This window comes from Dryobates pubescens, chromosome 8, assembly GCF_014839835.1.
Source record: "Dryobates pubescens isolate bDryPub1 chromosome 8, bDryPub1.pri, whole genome shotgun sequence".
NCBI lineage: Eukaryota > Metazoa > Chordata > Aves > Piciformes > Picidae > Dryobates > Dryobates pubescens.
Genome location: NC_071619.1, coordinates 28990736 through 29012098, shown reverse-complemented (window position 1 = coordinate 29012098; position 21363 = coordinate 28990736). Strand labels below are relative to the sequence as shown.

At 40.9% G+C, this 21363-nt stretch overlaps 1 protein-coding gene across 3 annotated transcripts in view; it reads left to right on the top strand.

Moving 5' to 3' along the window:
- The window catches only part of ARHGAP6 (Rho GTPase activating protein 6), a 265583-nt gene that overhangs the window by 223701 nt on the left and 20519 nt on the right, over positions 1–21363 (top strand). For all 3 annotated transcript variants that reach the window (XM_009896998.2, XM_054163469.1, XM_054163470.1), the window contains exons 3-7: positions 3772–3843; positions 12828–13084; positions 15401–15596; positions 17092–17147; positions 20785–20935. In XM_009896998.2, the coding sequence (XP_009895300.2) occupies positions 3772–3843; positions 12828–13084; positions 15401–15596; positions 17092–17147; positions 20785–20935 (732 nt within the window). The remainder of the gene's footprint in view (positions 1–3771; positions 3844–12827; positions 13085–15400; positions 15597–17091; positions 17148–20784; positions 20936–21363) is intronic.

Below are 21363 nucleotides of genomic sequence, written 5' to 3'. Positions count from 1 at the left end.
GCTGTCATTAAAAAATTTAAACTTCTCTCATTTTTTTTTTAACTTAAAGAGCTGAGAGCAGCTTCTTATTGCCCAGTTTGTATAACCATGGCCTCACTCACAGTGACATTGAAACCCTGAAATGGTCTGTATAAAGTACAGCATTTGAGGGTTAATTATTGTGATGGCATTGCAGGTGAATTTCAACCTCCCCCCAAAACTTCCAAAAGGATAGTCTCAGAAACTCCTCAGTTCTGGTTCACAGTCAGTGTATCAGGGCAAATACTCTTGTCTTCGTTCCATAGGCTGTTGTTCACTGTCAGAGTCTGAAGATGACCTGGTTTTTCAAATAGAAAAGTCTTTTTGGCATTAACTAAACCTGGAAGTGCTCACCATGCTGGAAAAACAGGTCATGAGGCAATGTAATACGCACTCAGGAGTTTGATTCGAGACTCTTGGGCTTTTAAATATTCATCGTGCCGGAGTTAATCTATAGATGCCCAGCGTGTGATGTATGCGTTGCAATAAAAAATGCAGTTATGCATGAATTGGTAAGCATTGAACAAACCAAGTTTATTTCTAGTGAGAAAAGGGGACAAAATATCTGCACAATTGCCCGGGTGAGCTTCAGAAAAAATCATGTAAGTTAACAAAGGAAAAACCAGTGCAGAAAGTGCAGATTCCTTCACTTTGTCAGTTGTCTTTCAAGTCCTTCTCTCATCTTGCTAATATTCTTGACTGCAGTCTTCAGAGGAGCAGCATGTTGTTGATGCATAGAAAGAAGACATTAAGTGATAAGTGCACACTCAAAAGGCTGCATAAAAGCCCAGCAACATTTGTCACTTTGTGGTTTAAACATTTCCAAACTGTGAGTTCAAGTAACAGTCGATATTTAATAGCACTTTGGGTCGGTACAGTACTGTCTTGCATAAATGTTTGCTAATTATTTTGTAAGTGCACAGTGGGTATTATATGAGGGTAATAATGTTTTGCCTCTTCTCCAGAAATGCTTTGGCTATTAATTATATTTTTAAACCACACTGCACATAATAAGTACAAAGCATTATTATAATGAATTGGGTTCATTTAAGATGTAAAACTGCTAGAGTTGTCTAAGTTTTTAAGCACATTATGAATGTTTCAGCACTGTTTGTGCTTGGTGTAACCTGAATCAGCAATCATTTAAAAACATGTTTATTTCTCCTGAATATAGATTATGATTAATCATGCCTGGCTTGGGAGGAGAAGAACCTTAGAGCTCTTGGCAGATCCCCTAAGCTTTAGCTTTTCCCTGAGATTTCTCTCTCTCTCTTGCCATGGGGTAAATGTAAATGTAAATTGTTATAGGTCCACTGTCTTCAGTGGATCTGCACCCATTTTCCCCAGGTAAACATTTCTCTTCTGACACTCTGTCATCTCTTTCTTTGGCCAGGAGTACACAAAGCTAACTCTGTGTTTTCTGACATGTCCATCTCCAGAACCGCTTCCCACTTCCTGTATTCCTCTAGGCCTGAGTGTCGCTCGTATCCAAGCTTCAAGGTCTGCAGAGACAAATGCAGAAATGTTGTTTCAGCCTGTTGTTTACTTAGCAATGAACTTCACTGTTGGGGCTGAAAGAATCACCCATTCATGACAAGGTTCAGGAGAAAGCATTGATGGTTTAGTTTTCCATGTGGCTGTGAGTGGCATTTGTTCCCGTGTTCAATATCGAAGTGTTCAGTTTTCTTGTATTTCTGTTGTATTTAACTGTGCAGCACTGAAACAGCCCAGAAGTTGCCTTTGTGTAGGTTTGATTTTAATACAATTTGATTTAGTATTAATCAAACCACTGTATTTTATATCCAATGCTGAATTTTGTTCACATTTTTATGTCTCAGTAGACTTCATTGGAATGTCAGAGTATCAATAAATGGGTCTTTGGAGAGTAAGTCTCTAAGACTCTGAAGAAATGCAAGTCATTTATCAAAGGGTACTGTGAAGCAGTAATTTCAATTTATAACACAAGAAATAATTTTTCAGTTATTTCATACATGTAAAGCCAGAACACAATGGTAGTAAGGGAGCCTGTAAAATCAAGTGGTACTGTCAGGCACATGCTAGTAGGTTACAAGCCATTCATATTTCCAAGAGGTAAAAAAGAAATGATTTCTGTAATAAACTCAGTCATATCAGCTGGAAATGTCAGAAGGTGTGAAAGGACTGGGTGTATTAATCAAAGTATAACTTTGAGTTAGGAACTCAGCCATGCAGCTACAAAAAAGGAAAATCTAATCATAGACTGTATCAGGCAGTGAATTACCACCATTATATTGCTGAACTCTAATCCAGAATACCTCATCCAGTCTAGTCAGCCTTACTTGAGAGAGATGAATTCATGCCATTGCAGGTGTAGAGAAAGGGGAATTAGCATAACCAGCAAAGGACAATCCACCTCAAGAGACAGGACCTGAGTATCTTGGTTAACTGAGTGCTGGGAGCGAATATGGCCTCAATAAACGCAGAGTGCAAGGGGAGTTGATCAAACCACAGTTACTTAGGGTAAAAAGAAATGTTAATCTTAAAGTAAAAGTCAGAATTTGTCCATCTGTCTGTTGAGTAGCATTCTGGGTATAGCTTTTGAAAAGAGTTGAGGGAAAACTGTGGGCAAACAGCTTGTGTTCTCTCTCAAACCCTAAATGTGAAGATGAGAGTTAATCAGTGAAGATTCACCTCACTGCCTCTGTGGTATGTTCCTACTGTAAAAGACCACTTAGGACAATGGCTTACATAACTCAAAAAACGTGTTAAGGCACATTATTTGGTGACCTTCTAACCGTGAAAGTGCAGCACAGATGCAGTGTGTTTCTTTTTGAGGTTTTGCCATATTGCAAAACCAGTAAGGCAAAGGTACGTGTTCATTAACCTTTAGCTAGGCAAGTGCCTGCGTTAGCATTAGTATTAGTCTCTATGTTGGACCTTTTATATTGCTTTGGAACTTAAAAAATTCAAAAGGTACATGTTAAAGCAGGCCCATGTCTTAATCCCTCCTGTTTGTTGAGACCTAATAAATAAAATGCTTTTTCTGTTGACTTTTCATTATAAAAGATGCTTCTGGAGGAAATGATGATAACCAGCCTTTGAGAACATACCTTTTCAAGAATGAACCTGCCTGTGCTGTTGCCTAAAATCTTTGGTGCTTAATACCTGAGTGAAAACTTGGAAGTCAGAACAATAATTTCTCTGAGACTCTAATCCTTCTAAAACAATCTGGTTCAAAATGCGAGTTCCCGGATCAGATGGGTTATGTGAAGGTGGTCAGCTATCACCCAGCTGGTATGACTGGTATGCAGAATTTATCCTGGAGATTAGTAGTCCTCCATCTCCAAATACTACCTTTGGTCCCACATCTGAGTCACAGTTTTGTGACCATGGATGAGGGCTAACCAAGTGCCTTTTAGTTTTATGATACTTTGTTATCAAGAGCATCCAGCAGCAAGCTTCCATTGTTAGGTCTTCAAAATTAGTTCTCCATTCTGCTACACAGACTGTGACCATGCACGTGCACATGTGCCCAGCAGAATGCAGTGGGATATGGTTTGGTTCCCCAGTACAACCTGGGCATCTGGGTGAACAAAGCATCACTTCTTCAGGCTGAAGAGCTGGCAGTCTCTCACTTTTGTGAGTGTCTCTTACAGTGTTCCTGACTCCAGTGCTGTGGCCATCTCACTCTGTTTCTACAGCTTTTGCAGCATTAGTTACTCTTTCTGCACTTACTTAATTTTTTTGGTTGTTTCTATTTTTTTACATGTACAGATGGACAAAAGAGGAAGAAATCGTTAAGAAAGAAACTGGACTCACTAGGAAAGGAGAAGAACAGAGACAAAGGTAAATTAAATTGGCACATATTTTCTGCTCAGGTTTTAGTTTTGCATATGAGATTTCTTTCATCTTAAACTTACATTTTCTGGAGTAGGAGAATGTTACTGAGCTGATGTGCTGCCCAGGAATTCTGAACATACTGAAAAATATGTCTTACCTTTTATATTTGTCATTAGTATAACCCACTTCTCTTCAACTGAAAGGTTATTTCCTGGGAGAGGAAGCAGAGTTAAAGGGCTGCATCTTTTCTTCATTGTTCTTTCTCCCCATTTTCACCATCCAGTACAGAGTGCAGTCTGGTTAACATAATTCATTTTTTTACCTGTATTTGCACTCTCCTATTCTAATTTGCAAAGCACATGGCCCCAGCCCTGCCCAAGCAAGTCAGTTGATTTGCTTTTCTTTTTATAATCTTAGGAAAATAGCCTTTGTTTAAAAATACATCAATGCTTCAGTGCTACCGATCAGCTGGATTGTAATAGACTCTATATGACATGTGTTTACAGATATGGTTGGTACATTTTTGTGTGGACACTAATTGACTTTATGGGCCGGATCCTAATCTACTGGGCTTGACCTGTATTTGTAGCTGTTTGAGCTAAGTCTAGATGTTGAGACATGAAAAGTGTCTCTGAAATTGCATTTTTCTGCAAGTAGCTAATTGTGCATCTAAATTTGTATTCCCTTCTTGACAAGAAATTCTGGGAAAGTGGTTGCAAAACTCAGGATTAACACCCCAGTTTCACAGCCACACACACAAATGCATACACTTATAGAGAGATGGGATTTGGTTACCCTGGCATTACTGCTCATAACCTAGTTGGGCAGAAGGATGGAACAATGGAATTCCATTGAAAAAATTAACATCCCTGTTTCAAAGTTACTTCAAGAAGAAAATGTTCTCCTTTTAATTTGTGTTTGCTTGGTGACTTCATGGATGGGATTATTATTTTCATGGTTTAGAAATGGCGATGGGAAATATTTGCATTAATCTGTGTACAACTGAAGGTCCTCTGATATTTTGTTTGTTTGGATAAATCCAGCGGCCTCCCACGTTGCACTGCCAGTACCAAGCCTTTCATTTGGGAGAATTGCTTGATGTGGGACTGAACCCACGTGCAGAAGGAGCCTTTAAAGAAGAGATTTAATGATTTTATAGCTACCTTTGGGAGAAAATGTATCTTGTACAGCTCCTGTCAATGCATTATGTTTGGCTGCAGTGTAATTAATCAGTTGTTATGTTGTTTTGTTTCTCCTTGCAGTTAAAAGTGTGAAGCACCATAGCTCTGTGCAAAATCTTCCCTGCTTTTCAGTGTGCTTGCCAGATCTCCTCCTAGCAGTCTGTAGTCTTCCTTCTGTATGGCAAATGGCTAACCACTTACAGTGGTTGAAAAATAATTTTCTCTCTCTCACAGATTTTGGATGCACTGAGAGTTTTTAGCTTTCCCCTCATGTGTCTCCTTTGAAAGTTTTTACTTAGAAGCTCTTCTGAGAGTTTGAATTCATTTTGTCTTTTTAGTCTCACATTTTTCATTTGTAGCAGCAGATTTTACCAACTGTAATTTGATTTGATAATCTACCAAAGACCAAGTTTTGCTGTCACCTAAACCTGGTGGATCTTTGCCTTTGTACTTCCAGAGCTTCTCCAGTGCATCTTTGGTGCAGTGGCTTGAGAAATGGTAATTGCCCAGCTGTACTGGTTGAGCACTTAAAGATGATCCTGTTTCCTGCTGTTCAGGCACTTTCTTTGTGCTCTGACTTTGCATGATGGCATTTATACTCCATTCAATTAGTGATTTGGGGAATACACTTTCTCTTTTTATTCTGATGGATCTTCTGAGTGCACTTTGCTGCTCAGGGCTCTGTAGTTGACCACAGCAAAGGTCAGCACTTTGTACTTATTTGTCCCTGTATAAATTTATCTCCTTCCTGTTTTTCAGCATTACTCACATGTTCTGGTTAACTGTACCCACTCAAGCATTTTTTAAAATCCCTGTGCTGAGTCTCTTTATTTTAATCCCTTTTTTCCTTCTTCTTTTAACTTCAGGCATTTCAAAAATGTACCACTCTGCTTTTGTCCTCTTTTTCCCATCTTCCACTACCTTATTCTCATTGATAGAGATGTCTTACGTGCTGTCTCCATGCAGAAAATATTGTAGGACCTCCCCTGAGGGGAAAACACCCCAGCACTACTCAAGCAGCAGGATCTATAGTTCTCCTTCAGGATGTCTGTATTGATTGGAGGATCTAGTTGGTCAGTAAGGGTTCAGAGGACAAAGGAGTCCAGCTCACCTGCCAGCCAAGTTGTGTTAGCAAAGTGAAAAGCAAGCCTTGTTGGCTTGCTCTTGTTGCAAGCAGTATGCATTAGCTTAAAGATAGCAGCATGTGGTGCCCTACTTCTCAGGGTTTCTGCCTGTGATCATATCTGGTGCACTTGTTGCTGCCCTTCTGATTTATTAAAGATCATTTGCCCCATTGAAACTTGCTAAGCAGACTCTTTTCCATGATAGCAGAGGGGATGGTGCCAGCTCTGGAAGGAAAAAAACCTCAGACCACGTGCTGCTGGTCTCCATAAGCATGAGCCTGCTATGTTCACATGACAACCAAGTCCTACCAGCTTCCCTGAACAGTGGTCTCCATGTCACCCAAAGTCTGAGTTAACCTCCCTTAGTGTGTGTTCAGCAAGCTGAAAGCATTATCCTGGTCTGTTTCACAATGTATTTTAAGTAAGTCGTGAGGTCTGTTGGGACAGGTTGGACTTGATGATCCTTGGGGTCTCTTCCAACCTTAGTTATACTGTGATACTGTGAAGTATTCCTACCATTTATTTTATAAAGAGTATCTTCCATTTCTGGGCAGCCAGTCCAAAATGAACACCGTGGATTTCAGTATGCTCACACAGAAGGCCAAGAACACTTACCCACCCAGGCAGGTCCCTAGCCCTCATACCTGAAAGAAATGCCTTCCTTTCTGTTTCTTCTCAGTTTTCAGTCAGGGGCTTTCTTGGTAACTAGTCCAGCTGCACCATTTTGAGAAGGAAACAGCGAAAGCAGGCAACAGGATGTTGGGTGGGAAGCAAGGAACACTTTATATAGACAAGCTGCAGCTGTCTTAATACAAGCAGCACTTTCATCCCTTCAGAACTGCTCTCCTAGGCACAGTTACAGTTTGAAGAGTATGTAATTAATTCCACACATTTTGAGTTTGTTATATCCCAGCCTGAGAGACCCCAAGTACCAGGGCAGGTAGCAGCTGAGGGGTCATGTTGTTAGGGCTTGCTTGCAGTACCTGCCACCCAAAAAGTCTTGTCTTTTTTTTTTTAATAATAGACTTCTGAAAGTTAGTCCTGATGATCACACAGCACCATCTGATCCTGTGTGTGGGTTGCAGCCAAAGATCACCAAGATGTGCCTGGCACAGGAAGCCACACAGGTGGAAAAAAGCCTATTGTGCTGATCACCAGGGATGCACAATGGAAGCCTTGCTTCAGGGAGCGCAAGGTGTGGACCTTGCACAGCTTGTGTGGTCAGCATTGTGTCTTTGTGTATGGGTGGCTCCAGAGAGCCTTGGTCTAGCCTGACAAACCCTTTCCTTTAGCACTGACATGCACTGAACTATGCTAGCATGCAGACTTACCAGGGTTGTTCTCTCTGGGAATGTACCACCACTCTGATTCGTGCGAGACTGTTCTCCCTCACCCCACCTCATTAGATGTCTGGGCTTAAAAATATGGCCAAAAGATACTGTACTCAGTTCTCCTAGGACCGTTTGGAGATGTTGTCATTCATATTTTAGGTCTTGGTGCAGTCTGTGGAGTTTTTGCTCTCATAACATGACATTTTATTTAAACAGATCTGTTGATTGACCTGCCTTTCTGTTAAGGGAGAGTTTTGGCAAGCTGTTATACATCTGAAGGCCACCACAGACACTACAATAGATTTAACTGCATTTAAAATGAGATGTTTATCTTTTATTTTGTCCTTTTTGACAGGTACATCTGTTACCATCTCACTAAAAGGGGAGGAATTCTGAAGCAAGTGGGTTTTACATTGTTTTCACATCTCTGAGTGACTCAGCAGAGCAGGATACAGCAAAACTTGCCGGATGTGAACAGACAAAAGGAGAGAGCAGCACTCCACCCAGATACTTAAGCAATATTTTCTGCTTCCATCATTCAGTATCTTTGCTTTTCTCTACTCAGCCTCCTGGTTATTAATGGCCATCATGACTCTCAATTGTGCTGTCTACGTATGTGTCCAAACATTTGCTTTAGCTGCTGACAAACAGTACTCGGGCTGAAGTGAAATGTCAGCACTGCTCGGAATAAGAAATTCTCAGGATGTTCTGCATGCTGGTGGCTGAGTGCTGTTCCCTTACAAATTCACTGCTAATTTTGATGGCAGCAGAATTGGAGCCTTTTGTCTGTCTCCTGCAAGTGATACGTGGGTCAGCGTAGGCATGCCTACTTGGAAAGTATACACAGGCATTCCTGAGAGAGATGCCTTCCAGAAAGGATTTCTCCTAGAAGATTTTATCAGTAAACCAGCTCCATTTTGCCTTAGTTCCAGTAAACCCTACAGGTGAACTAAGAGGCTGGCTGAGAAATAATAGTCACTTGTTACAGGATTTGTTGAGCAACTGAGATTCATCCCTTTCGCTGATGTTTCTGTGTGGAATGTAAATAGTTTGACAGGTTCATCTGCAGGGCCTTAGCAGAGCTGCTCTCTAAGCTGGAGTTTCTGAGGAAAGGCCTTCCTGGTAACTGTGCTGCATGCAGCTCCAGCAGTAGATACTTGATTTTCCTTTGCTTCATAATTTTTGACAACGTTTTCCATGTTTGCTTCCCAACCATGCTCAGTAAGTGTAGACATACTTCTTACTGTTTGCATTTGTTCTTCAGCAATTCAGCCTATCCTGATGTCAGTATACCTTGGCACAACCCGAGGAGAGAGCTGAAGAGATGAAGTTTCTTTTGTTTTAATAGTGTATCAGAAATGTGAGAGCTTTTCAAGCCTCTCCAGCATCTCACTGAGCTTTTTAAAAAGCTTTGGAAATGTTTCTCGTGCTCTTTAGGCATACAAAAGGTTTTCTTAAGCAGCACTGTGTCATACTAATAAAATCAACTGAAGGACTGAAGGGGCTCTTAATTTTTATTATTATTTTAAAGTAAAAAAACTTAAAGGCCTGCCCACAGAAAAAGCCTAAGTAACTGGGATGGTCTTCTATCACTCCTTCAAGGTCAGTGAGCTCTGACTAGCTGGAGAAGGGAATTTCAGCCACAGAACTGATGCTCATAACATTGTGTTATCATGAATCTTCTGGAGTCAGTGTAGTGTTTTGATGAACCTACAGAGTGAAGGAGTCTTGCAGATCCCACGATGGACTGAATCTTGCATTTTCCTTATTTTCTTACTCCATCACTCTCTTTATGGATCCAAAGTAATTTAAATTGCAGTTAGCAAAAAGGATAACCACTCTGGCTAGCTGCACAGGTTGACTTAAAGACCCCCTCCCCATTTAAATATCTCTTAAACCACATTATTCTCTCAACTGTCTCCTACTCTCTTCCTCTCATGTTAAATAGAGGTAGTACAAGCACCATGGTAGATCTGGATTGTAGCAGCTCAAATGCAGAACTTAAGCTGTACTTAAAAAAACCCTGAGGTGCTAAGGAGACTTTCCATAGTTGCTGCATTGTATGCTGTTCACGTTATTAGCATTGAGGGCGTCATTAGGGTCTAGAGTATAGACATCCCTGGTTATGGTTTGTAGGATGGAAACCACAATTTTCACCAGCCAAGACTTCAGACAAGTCTTTGAAACTCTGTATGGGCAAGGTGGCACAAGGCCAAGTAAGCTATGGGTCAACATCCTGGATATCATCATTGAATCAGCAAAGAAAAGGATTTCTGATCACTGAGACTCCTGTTTGATCTGGCAGAGAGTTTTTCTGTGGCATGCAGCTGAGGAAGATTTCTTAGGAACATAAGAGTTTTGATCAAACTTTGAAGAAACTTGCCTGAGCTGCAAGATGGAGTTTCTGATAAGAGAAAGGATGCCCTTCTCTAAAATAGCAAATTGCCTCCTTTGCTGGTGAACCCTGAAAACCAGAAAATCCACAGTCGAGTCCTTACATGCTGCTGCGGAAGGATCCAGGGCTGCGCTCCCAAGCCGACTGCCCGGGCTGCCAGCTTCTTTCACATTTTACATGGTGCTTTCTGGAGAACTTATTTTTAGCAGCCCACTTTTATAATTGAATAAATGATGGAATTTTAATTGTATTACAGAGAGTAACTAACTTGGTAGCTTTGGCACTCAGTGTAGATATCAAAAGTTTGAGCCCCTGCTCTAAGGAGCATTTCTTCGTACGAAAGAAACATTTCCAGCAGTGGGGGTTGCCAGCCTACAGCAGTAGACAGGCAGTTGGTACTTGGGTCTTGATTGTGAGACCAGGGCCTCAAACCCCTATCAATGGGCTGCTAAATAGTTAGCATGACTACAACTCTTTTTTCCTTTTTTTCCATTCACCCTGATGGACATTGCATTACCTGTTCAGCAATGGGATTTTGATGGGATCAAATACTTTTGAAGACTGATGGCTAGAACATGCTCCTCACTACCACCCTCTATGACACACAAACTCTGGTTTTGGTGGGAACTTGGGGCTGTAGCCAGTGTGCAGAGGATACAACCAATCTCAATTTCAACAAACAAGCAAAAAGTTACTAGTTTTGCCAGTTCTTTAATGTAATTACAACTGCCAGCCAGCATCAGTTCCATCTGTATTTAGCCTGAAAATCAGCCAACTGGTTTTCATCCAGTTCCCCATCTCTGCCAGACATTGAGAAATCAGTGAAGTGGTACTCTGTGATGGATGCCCACAGCAAAGCAGTCTTGAGTAGAGGCTCAGTGTCTTTTCACTGCTCCCTGGGCACGTTGAGCAGGAGCAGTTAAAAGCCTGGCATTCCACAACTGAGAGTTGTGGGAAAACTTACCTCAAAATACCATTTTTTTACATAATAAAGCCAGGGAGAGGGTTGTTTAAATGAAACTATTTTGATGAAGCCATGCTGACATCTCATCTCCTGCTGACCTTGTCCTATTTGACCCTGCTGTTGCATCGGTGGCATCATCATGCAGTTGGACATCACTGGGCATGCTGCTCTTCTGTCCCAATTTGAAGCATGAGTGACTGTCAGCCAAAACATGAGAAGTTTTTCATGTCCAGGATTTCATCTGGCTCAGTGGATTTTCTCAGGAAGTGTTGTGGAAGGCCAGAGAAATAGGGGTGCTGGATGTATAACACAGTACCTGGTTAGACAGCTGGAAGGAGTGATGTTGCACATTTGTGCTTCAAATTTGTGGTCTTAAATGTTCATGAGGAAAATAATTCAGAACAGTAAAAAAATCTTAATATTGTTGTCATTTTGTAGGCATAATCTGCTGGGTACAGGAGGTACAGGTCTAACTCTGGACTCCTGGAACTGGCAATCCCCACACTGCTTGATGCCCATTTGATTATGTTCCTTTTTGTCCTAAATTAAATGCAGGTGGTTTAAGATGTCATTGTATCCACAGGTCACCTCCAGGCTTGCTTGATATGTAATGCTCTGCTTCCTGATTTATTTTTGTCTGGCCACCAAAGTTAGTTAATATCTTAACATTTTATACTTCTAAAGGGCAGTAGTGTTCCTCATCAAATCAGAACAATGGTCCTTTGTCTCTGGTCGTGTCCTTATTCAAGATTCATAAAATACAGTCTTGAATGCTTTACTTTAATCTTAGTGATAATGCAAGCCTAGATAAAACCTGAAAGGGTCATCAAAGATACAGTCACACTTGAAGTCCTAGGAGGAACTTTGGTCTTTAATCATTTAGACACTTGTAGCAAAAGAGAAAGGTAGCCTAAAAGAAGGGTTTTTCCTTTTTTTCTTTATTTTTTTTGGTTGCTGCTCTTCCATTTTTTTCCTGCTTAAAAAAGAATAAAAATTTGCTTTTAATCTCTGATACTTCCTTTCTAATACAGGCAGGTCTGAAGCTGGAATTGAGTACAAGTTGCACGTTTGCACCCATTGGGCACAGAACAGTTGTAGCTGGCAGTCTGGCCCAGTAGTTTTGATTCTTCTAACCTCACATAGATCTAGATTTGAACTTCATTACAAGAATTCCAGCGTTAGTTGCTGTTGGCTTATTCACTGTAGAGCAGTTTTCTGTTTTGTAAAATAGTTGAGCATTTTACTTGGAGATCTGACATATGTGCTGGTTAGATTGGTGTGGGGAGGGCTTGTGTTCTTTTTGTTAACTGAGAGGAACCTCTGCTCTCCTGTATTTTTATATGTCCATATATATTTTTGTACTGTTATAAAGGACCTTTGTACTGATATACCACTAACACACTGGTTGAATCTTACCAGTGTGTCACTTAAACCTGTATCCTTGACATCTCAGTCTGAATAGTGGATGCACTGAAAAGCTCCCTGTACAGGTGGGTCCTGAACTGTAATGAGACCTATGCATGTACCTTCATTCTGGTACCCTGCAGCATTTGTGAGGAAGAAACCTCCTGAAGTGGTCTGAAATATGAGAGAGCTGTGGCATGGTCCAGCTAGGCTCCACAGTCTCAGGATTAGGTTACTAGAGCCTTGATGGCCCTCTGTACCATCTAGCTGTAGACAAATGTGCTTGACTTCTAGTTGCTTTCAGTGGAAGTTAATATTTTAATTAGATGCACTCTTCAGCAATTTTCCAAGGTTCTCTGGCATGATCCAGCTGGAAACAGGATTCAGGTACCATGGGCTACAATTACCTGGCACATCTCCACAATTATGTTATTTGAATCTTCTTCTTGTTCTATACAGTCCAGTATCTCACTGGAATTACTATACAGATAAAGGGACCTCAGACTGGTTTTCAACAGCTTAATACTCAATTCATCTTGTACTAAATATGTACAGGATGTTCAGTAAATCTTTTTGTTGTTGTTATTGCAGAATTTATTCCCCAGGCTTTTGGAATGCCCTTGTCCCAAGTGATTGCTAATGACCGAGCCTACAAGCTCAAGCAAGACTCTCAAAGAGAAGAGCAAAAAGATGTTTCAGATTTTGTGGCCTTTCTCTTGCCATTTGGAACTAAAAGGCAGAACAAAGAACTTTCCAGCAGTAACTCATCTCTTAGCTCAACCTCAGAAACACCAAATGAATCCACTTCTCCTAACACTCCCGAGTCAGCACCGCGAGCAAGGAGGCGGGTAAGTGAACACATCACAATGTGGGGCATGACAGTGGGTCTGCAGAGTCAAGCTGAAGCAGAAAAGAACCCTATTGTGATGGTGTCATGTTTAAACAGTGATTTGGGGTTTAGTTGGTTGGTTTTCTCAAGTAGAAGCTGGCCTGTTTGATACCAGAAAATTTTAACTGTAATGGAAATCTTTCCCTGGTGCTGGTGGGAAAAGATCATACTGTCTGCTCATGTTCAGCTTCTCATCCATCAGCACCCCCAAGTCCTTTTCCAGAGTAGTGAGCAGCAATGTGCACGATATTCTGCATCATTGCAAAGCCCTCATATAGGTCTGACTGAGCCCAAACTAATACATCTTGGCTGAGTTTGAGCTGGACCCATGGAATATGTTGGTAGCAACATTAAAAATCAGGGCTGACTTGGTCTTGGTCTTGCCAAGCAGTGCTGTACTTCAGCCATTGAATTCAAGGTCACTTTTCCTAAAGCCAGCTCAGTGCCTCAGTTAATCCACAATGTTGATAGAATGCCCAAGGGTGATAGCCAACTGCATCTGCATCTATTTTAGGGATCTGAATCCGACTTAAGTGACTTTGTGATGATAATGATTCACGAGGTAGGGATGGTTTGCAGACAGGGAAGGGCCAGTACAGTCAGGGTATGGAGGAAGGCACCTGTTGTACAGTAACTGCATAGGAGCTGCAGCAGTGAGGATAGTGGTGGGATTTTTAGTGTCAGTTGTCTGACTTTGATGTCTGAAACATTAAATGCTGAAAACCAAAATTTTTCAGTAGAAATTTTACACACTTAGACAGAGAATCTTGTTTGGTTTGGAGGTGGTTTTGGTTTGGTTTGTTGTTGTTGTTGGTTTGCTTTCCCTTTAGCAGGTAATAGTAAAAGGAATCAAGCAATTTCACTTCTGAGAGACATCAGATAGCAAGGTCAGGGATGCATTCTAAAGGGTCTAGAAATTGTTCAGTGCTGTGGATCCCCCCCAAAATAAATCTACAAATCTGGTGTATAAGTTTTCCATGAGTTATAAGAAACAGAGCTATACCTGATAAGTTAGATTTCTCTTTTTCCCCAAAAAAAAAGTTTTATTTGATAACAACTTCTAAATTCCATTGGAATCTCAGTGGACTTTGTAGGAGTTGCCTATTAGTCAGAAATCTTTACAAAGTTTAGTTGTCTAGGTGGATGGAAGAAAATTCTTCTAGAGCCTAAAATTCTTTACCAGTTGTCCTGTCCATTTAAGAGGTGTGGGCATCTCACTAGCAGTTTATGAAAGGCCTGGCATCAGAGATGGAGGGTTGTAGGAAATGAGAGTTGCCAGCAAGGTTTTGAAGGGAAATTTGCATTTCCTACCTTATTTCTTAGGATGATGTGCTGGATCCCTGTGCAGTACATTTTATGTTGTGGTAATATGAACTCCTTGTTTCAGAAAGCAAGAAAATAATTTGCAAGAGATATTTTTAATGAGGATTGAAACCAAAGTTTTTGTCTCATTTATAAGCCTAGTTCTCCCCTGGAGTGTTTTTGCCGGGTATGTTAATAACAGTGGAGAGAAATGGTTGTTTTGAAGTGACAGTAATCTTGTGGTTAAAAGAAAAGAAAATCTATTTCAAGTATAAACAGTGAAGCATGCCATAAAACTCCTCCTGCTTGTGCTACGTTACCCTTCACAGATTACTTAATGTCCCTTGCTGTAATCCCAACATAGTTTTCAGAGCTTTCATTGGAGGTGCAATGGTTGTAAAATACTAAGGAAGTAGAACTATCTAAAGAATATTATTCTTCTGTTTCTGTAGTGTGCCTTTGTTTTCTGATAGCATGAAACTACTTCAGTCTCTACAGTTGTATGTAGTTTTCATGTGGTCTGTGTTTGTAAATCTGTTTCCATCATTTTCACTGATACAATCACCCAAGCTGGAGAAAATGAAGAGGATCAGGTTTAAAAATGTGTACGTATCTCCATGCAGCACGTGCTGCTGAGGTGCACACGCACAGAGGGATTTATCCTTGTTTTGCACTTTGTGCAGGCTTACAGCAATGAGCAGGTGTGCAGAATGAGTGGGAAGAATTTCCTTTCTTTTTGATATCTAATCTGTATTCCTTGTAGTACAGCAACAGTAGCACTGGTACCATTATGATCTTCCCATCCATCACACTGGTGTTACAACTTCATTAGTTGACTAAACCTCTGCAGCAGTCTGTGTTTTTTTACTAGTTTGTTTAAAATGTAGGTATGCCATACTCTTTTTTAGGTAAGTTGAGGTGGTGTTTAGATTTCTCCAGCTGTACTGATTGAGTTTGTGTGTGTGTTTTACAGGGTGCAATGTCTGTGGACTCTATTACGGATCTTGATGACAATCAGTCACGATTATTAGAGGCTCTCCAGCTCTCTTTGCCAGCAGAAGCCCAGAACAAGAAAGAAAAAGCAAGAGATAAGAAACTAAGCCTCAACCCTATTTACAGGCAGGTTCCTCGGCTTGTAGATAGTTGCTGCCAGCACTTGGAAAAGCATGGTAAGAATATTTTGTTTTCCCAGGAGTGGCAGATATGTTTTTACTGTAGTATAAATAAATGTGTATTTGAGAAGCAACCATGCACTTCCAATTTCAAGGACAGCTTTGAAAGCCAGACACTTTCCCACCTGTTTTGTCCCTTTCTAAAGACAGTGTCTCACAAGTGATTACATAGATGGTCTTTCCCAAATCAAGGATCTATGCTACAAGCTTGCAAACTGGCCCATACAGTATGAAGGAAGAGGCATTTCTTGGAGGTCATTCATCCTGTACTGGAGTGGTGAGCTCTGCAGGAACAGCTCTTCACACATCCTATGGGTTTACCTGTGCCACGAGAATGAAAGTCTGACTCGTGCCAGTTAGCCTGAAGCCACTCTTTGCCACCTGTAGCTCTTCTGGTGTAAGAGTTTTGCAATACAAGATACAATGCAAGACTTCATGAGAAACAACATTTTAAGACAGAGGCTCAGAGAAAGAAAACACTCCCATGCTAAATTGTATTAAGCTCCAAGAAGCTTTTTCCTGTTTGCTATAAGGCTTGCAAGCTGGCTACTGACTTTGTTCCTGGCTTGAGTCCTCCTGCCAGGCCTGCTCTCTCTGAAGGGAATTACAGACTCTTGGCCAAGATTCTTCTCATGTGTTCATGATCATCCAGACACAAGCCTCCTACCAGATTTATGTAATGCAGAAACAATAGTTGATCAAGGACTCCTTTCAAGGTGTCCTTTCCAGCCCCTAATGTTCTGTGATTCTGTGAGTTTTCTCTCAAATATTTCAGGCTCTGTAGCTTGGCAAAATGCTGCCATTCAATGACTATGTTATCATTTGGTTGATTTGTTGGTGCTATGTACAGGGCTAGAAGAGTGTTTGATTTCTTACAGAGTAGCAGGCAACACCCATTTCCAAATAATTTCAAATGACACAAGAGTTTATGCCTTTTGCTCTTTGTCTGAAGTACAGCAGTTCTTGTTTATAGCTGTAAACTGCACACAACTCCTAGGCAGAATTCTTCCTTCTTAATCTGCCTGACTGTCCTACTTCTGTCCCATAGAAAGAAATTCTCAGCTTTGTCTTGGGAGGTGCTACAGAGCCAGTGGGTAACCCCAAATACCAACTCTGTCCTGTATCCAAAGGCACAGCTCAGTGCCCAAGTATTTAGTTATTTTATTGCCTGTTGCCTTTGATGTTGGTCCTGGAAGTGCCACCTTCAAACACTGAGCAGTGCCTCACTTTCTGGTGGCTCCTGGAGCAGCAGTGGCACTACCAAAATGTCATCATAGGAATGTCATGTTAGGTGATGTAAGGTCCTTGAAAAGACAGTAGATGGCTTCTTAATCCAAGACAACTGAATTTTGCTGCAGCATGGTAAGTAAAAGTTTGTAGAGAAATAAATTTGGGGAGGTTTACACTTTTAAGTACAGATTGTTTTGGTTCAGTGCAATTTTCAGCAGAAGATTAAACAATTAAAGAGTTGTCTGATGTGCTACACTTGCAGGTCTCCAGACAGTAGGAATATTCAGAGTTGGAAGTTCAAAAAAGAGAGTAAGACAGGTGAGTGGATGTGGATACACTTTTCCTTCATTGGCTGTGATACAAACAAACCTGATTTGCTCCCCATCACTCAGCTGGTGGAATTCAGTCTTTCTGGTTCAGTGACTTTATTGGTTTATTGACATCTTATGGCAGACTGCTCCCAGTCATCTTTTACATCTAGTGAAATCCTTGTCAGTTTCTCAGCAGGTTAACAGTCTCTGTATGTTTTACTCTGGCAGAAGTAGCACAGGGTTGGAGGTCCAAATAGACTACAGTGATGAAATTTTCCAAAGGTTACACTGTAGGGGAAAAAAAATCTTGGCTGCTAGTTTCATCTCAGAAACAGATGAAACTCCCAAAGTAAACCCAAACTGTAAATGTTTTTTGGAGAAATCACAGTATGAGAAAATATGCAAGTACAGAACAATCTCTTTGACCCTCAGATTGCTGCTCCCAAGTATCACCTTTCTTTTACCCCTGTTAAACTTGAAGGTCAGAACAGAGCCATCCAAGTCCTCATCTCAGCCAAATGTTGGCAAAGCAAGAGCAGTGCGCAGTGAGGTTCCAGAGAGCGTCAGGAGTGGGCCTTTCCTCGGCCCTGCACAGTGCATTTTTACTCCCAGAAGCTGGCAATGGACTTTGAGTTAGAGCAGTAGAAAGTAGAGCTTAATGGTTGCATGATGCTTAGGGAAGGGATAAGAAGTTACAGGAAAACACCCCTGCCAGGAAATATAAGACCAAAAGGATCAGATAGGGGAAAAAAACCAAACCCAACAAAACAAAGGAAAGCTTGACTGCATTTGATGTCAGAAATAATAGCTCCTGCAAGAACTACCCAGCAGCATGCTTGGTGCCCTGGAAAGTTACTTTAGAGAGTGAAATTGTCTTGATTGTGGCTGGTAGGACAGTACAGCCTACTGCTTTGTAGCACATTATCTATCAATTTCTATTGCCAAGTTGCTGGTGTAACACAAAATAAAAAGCATTTGTGGTCTGCAGAGGCAGTTGTTAGATCAACACTGAACTAGATAAAATACTGGAAAGAAAGTTGTCTGTCATTTACATTATAAGCTTCAATGTCAAAACATAGGTTGTCATTCAGGGTTAGAGTCAAATTGCATCCTACCTCTAAGGAAGAAGCAGGAGGCTTGTATCATTTCCTTATAAACTAAGACATGCTTTGAACATCAGTTTCTTTCACCATTTTTCTTTATTTACTGAGGGTTCAAAAGCTGAGGAAGTAAAGAGGTTTGAGTATTTATGTATTCTGTTACATGGACTAATTCACTGAGCTAGTTGAACTAGTGTATTTTATTAAACAACATGGAAGCATCAGTTTGGCCCTTGGAGTTACAATAATAAATGCTGTCAACATGAACACATGGGAAAGTCTGGATTCAATTAAAATTCCACTCATTTTCTGAGCTGTGGAAAGCCAAACCCAGAGCTCAGATTTTGGTGTGCTTTTGCAGCTGTTCATTAGTTTTTCTTGTGCAGAAGGTTTTCTTGTTTTGTTTCCCTTTCTCTCCAGTTAGAAAATCCTATTTCAACTACAGTCTGTTTCAACAAATACCTAGGTAGGTAAATGCATGTGCCAGTGGAGTTCTTGGTTGGTGAACAGGAAGAGAAAATCTATGCCTATTAAAATCTGCTTCCTTCACCTTCAGTGGGGTGTAGGACGAGGACTCCTGAGCTAGTGTTGGCTGAAGATGGCAGGTGTGGTACACAGGGATAGCAGGTACCAGCATGTGCCCAAAAACTATACAGATGCTTGAGCAGAGCATTGTTGCTGAGCTTAGAGAGGGCAGCCCTCTGTGCTAGGCCTGGCAACTTGGTGGCAGCTTAGCAGGTGAAGCAGTGACCAGACTCTGAGGTGAAAGAGCAGCACAGCTGGAGCTCTGCTCTCCCAGCCCCTCTCCCAGCACTCGTCTGCAGCTCTCCCATCTTGAGCTCTAGCGAGTGCTGCACTTCACCAAAAGTGTATGTTCCTGAAGTCTGAAGGTATTCCCTGTGAATGAAGTCTGAGAGACCAAAAGTTTAAGCTTAGAAACAGTTTTCAACAGCCATGATAAGCCTCTAAGGATTAACTGATCTTGTGCTAATTAGGGTAGACCTCACAGGATATCAGGTCAGAAGTGTCATATTCAAGATGTAAACAGCAATTTATGATTTAGACAGGTATTTGGGAAGTCTGAATTCCTGTTGCAGTGCTAATCTGTTTCATCAGCTGCTTTTGGGCACTAAGTGCAGAAGCAATCTTCTGAATAGAGGTGATTGATGGTGCTCTGCATTTCCCTCCAGTCTGAAAGAGCAGAGTTGAGCTGATAATGGAATTCCCAAGTTGGCTGCGGAAAATCTTTGAACACAAATCAGCAGAAGGTAGCATCATGGTAGATGAAGAACAAATTCTGGTCTTCATAGTATAATTTTTCATTATTAGTAATGACTGATATCAGTAATGCTAAAAGTAGTCTTGCATTAGACAAGAGTTTGTAGTTTTTATAGAATACCTTTCATACCAGTTATGAAAATACAGTTTAGGTTTAAAATACAGGATTTCCTACATCCCTTCTCTGCACACGCTCAGGATGACTTTGCCTGTGATCAAGATTTGCCATGGATCATCACAGGTGCAGTTTGCTTGTGGCTTTGCCTTATTTTATCTTTTGATATCATAGCTCAAATTTCCTGTTGTCTAGTAAGATCTAGGTGTGATTACTCTCTGAGAAGGTACATGTGAGATCACGATGCCTCATAAGGTTAGCAAAATTGCAGAATTTTCCAAGCAGATAGTTTTATAACATCTTGACTGTTTGCAAAATGAAAAGCTCTCTTTTGGAAAACATTCTGCTCTTGGTGCTGGGAAATCTCTCTGGAAAGGTAGGCCTTTATCCTTTCATAAGGTATCTTGTATGTGGGAAAGGGATTTCTTCTGTCTTTGGGAGGTGTGATGCCTTTGAAGGACACAGTTTTCCTGAGGACTGTAACTGGGACAAAACAGTGATACCTTGCAATGGCATCTTGTAGCTTGCTGTTTGTTGGCTCCTTAGTGACAGTCACTTAATTAATATAACTAAATTAGATAGGCAACAGAGTGTGTGTGGACAAATGCCATGAAGTCTTTGTGAGCCTCTCTGCGTACTGCTTGTGCTTAAATACAGTCTTAAGCCCGAAGAGCAATATGAGTTTGGTAGCTATTGACATTGCCTTAATAACATCATTGTACAAACCCATAAACGTTTGGAAATGCAATTATAGTCTTTCTGGTCCCGAAGTCTAACAGTAATGCAGTAAGGTGGTGTAAGAAAGCCTTTCTTGCAGTTTTACTTGCTTTCCCTGGTTTCTGCCTTTGATATCGATTCTGCACTTTTGCAGACATTGCATTTAGTTGGGCACATTCTTTGGATGAAATAATGCCATGTATTAGCTAGAAGGAGAGACTGGTGCTTTATTGCAGGCTGGTACAAACCAGAGTTACATATCATGGAATAAACAGCAAGTAGACATTAATTAGACCTTTGACCTTGCCAAAACCTAGTCACAGCTAGTCTGAAAAGTGAAAATGAGTAAATCCATACCTTAAAAGATTTTCTGCTTTGGGATGTGCTAATTGGGAAAACAAATGACTGTGGATTTGTGTCATGATCTTTTTCAGCTACGTGAGGAGTTTGACCGAGGCGTGGATGTTGTGTTAGATGAGGAGCACAGCATTCACGACGTCGCTGCTCTGTTGAAGGAATTTCTGCGTGACATGCCTGACCCGCTCCTCACCAGAGAACTCTACACACCTTTCATCAACACTCTCTGTGAGCTCTGCACATCTTCATTTACCAATTCTCAATTGCTTACCTCTTGTAATTCTTTGATCTCTACTAACCATACTCTTTTCTTTCTGTACATTTAATGCTCTGTCCTTGATTTGCTCCAAATATTTGTATAGTATAAATATGCTAACCTCTTCTCATTGTTTTTGTGCTATGTGTAGCCCAGAAACCTAGACCAACAAAGATGTCGCCTCTTATACCTACAGTAATATATAAGATGTGATTCACGTTATCTGTTAAATCCTGGCTCTGTCATTGGTAGCAGATAACAGACTCTCACTTGAATCCTGCGATCTTGGCACTATTAATGCTTTCAGTTGTTGGAGTTGTTTACTGATCAAAATCCCAGTCTTGCTTCAGAAAAATAGAGCTTCATAGGTTCAAGTTTCATCATAGTTAATGGTCCCCGA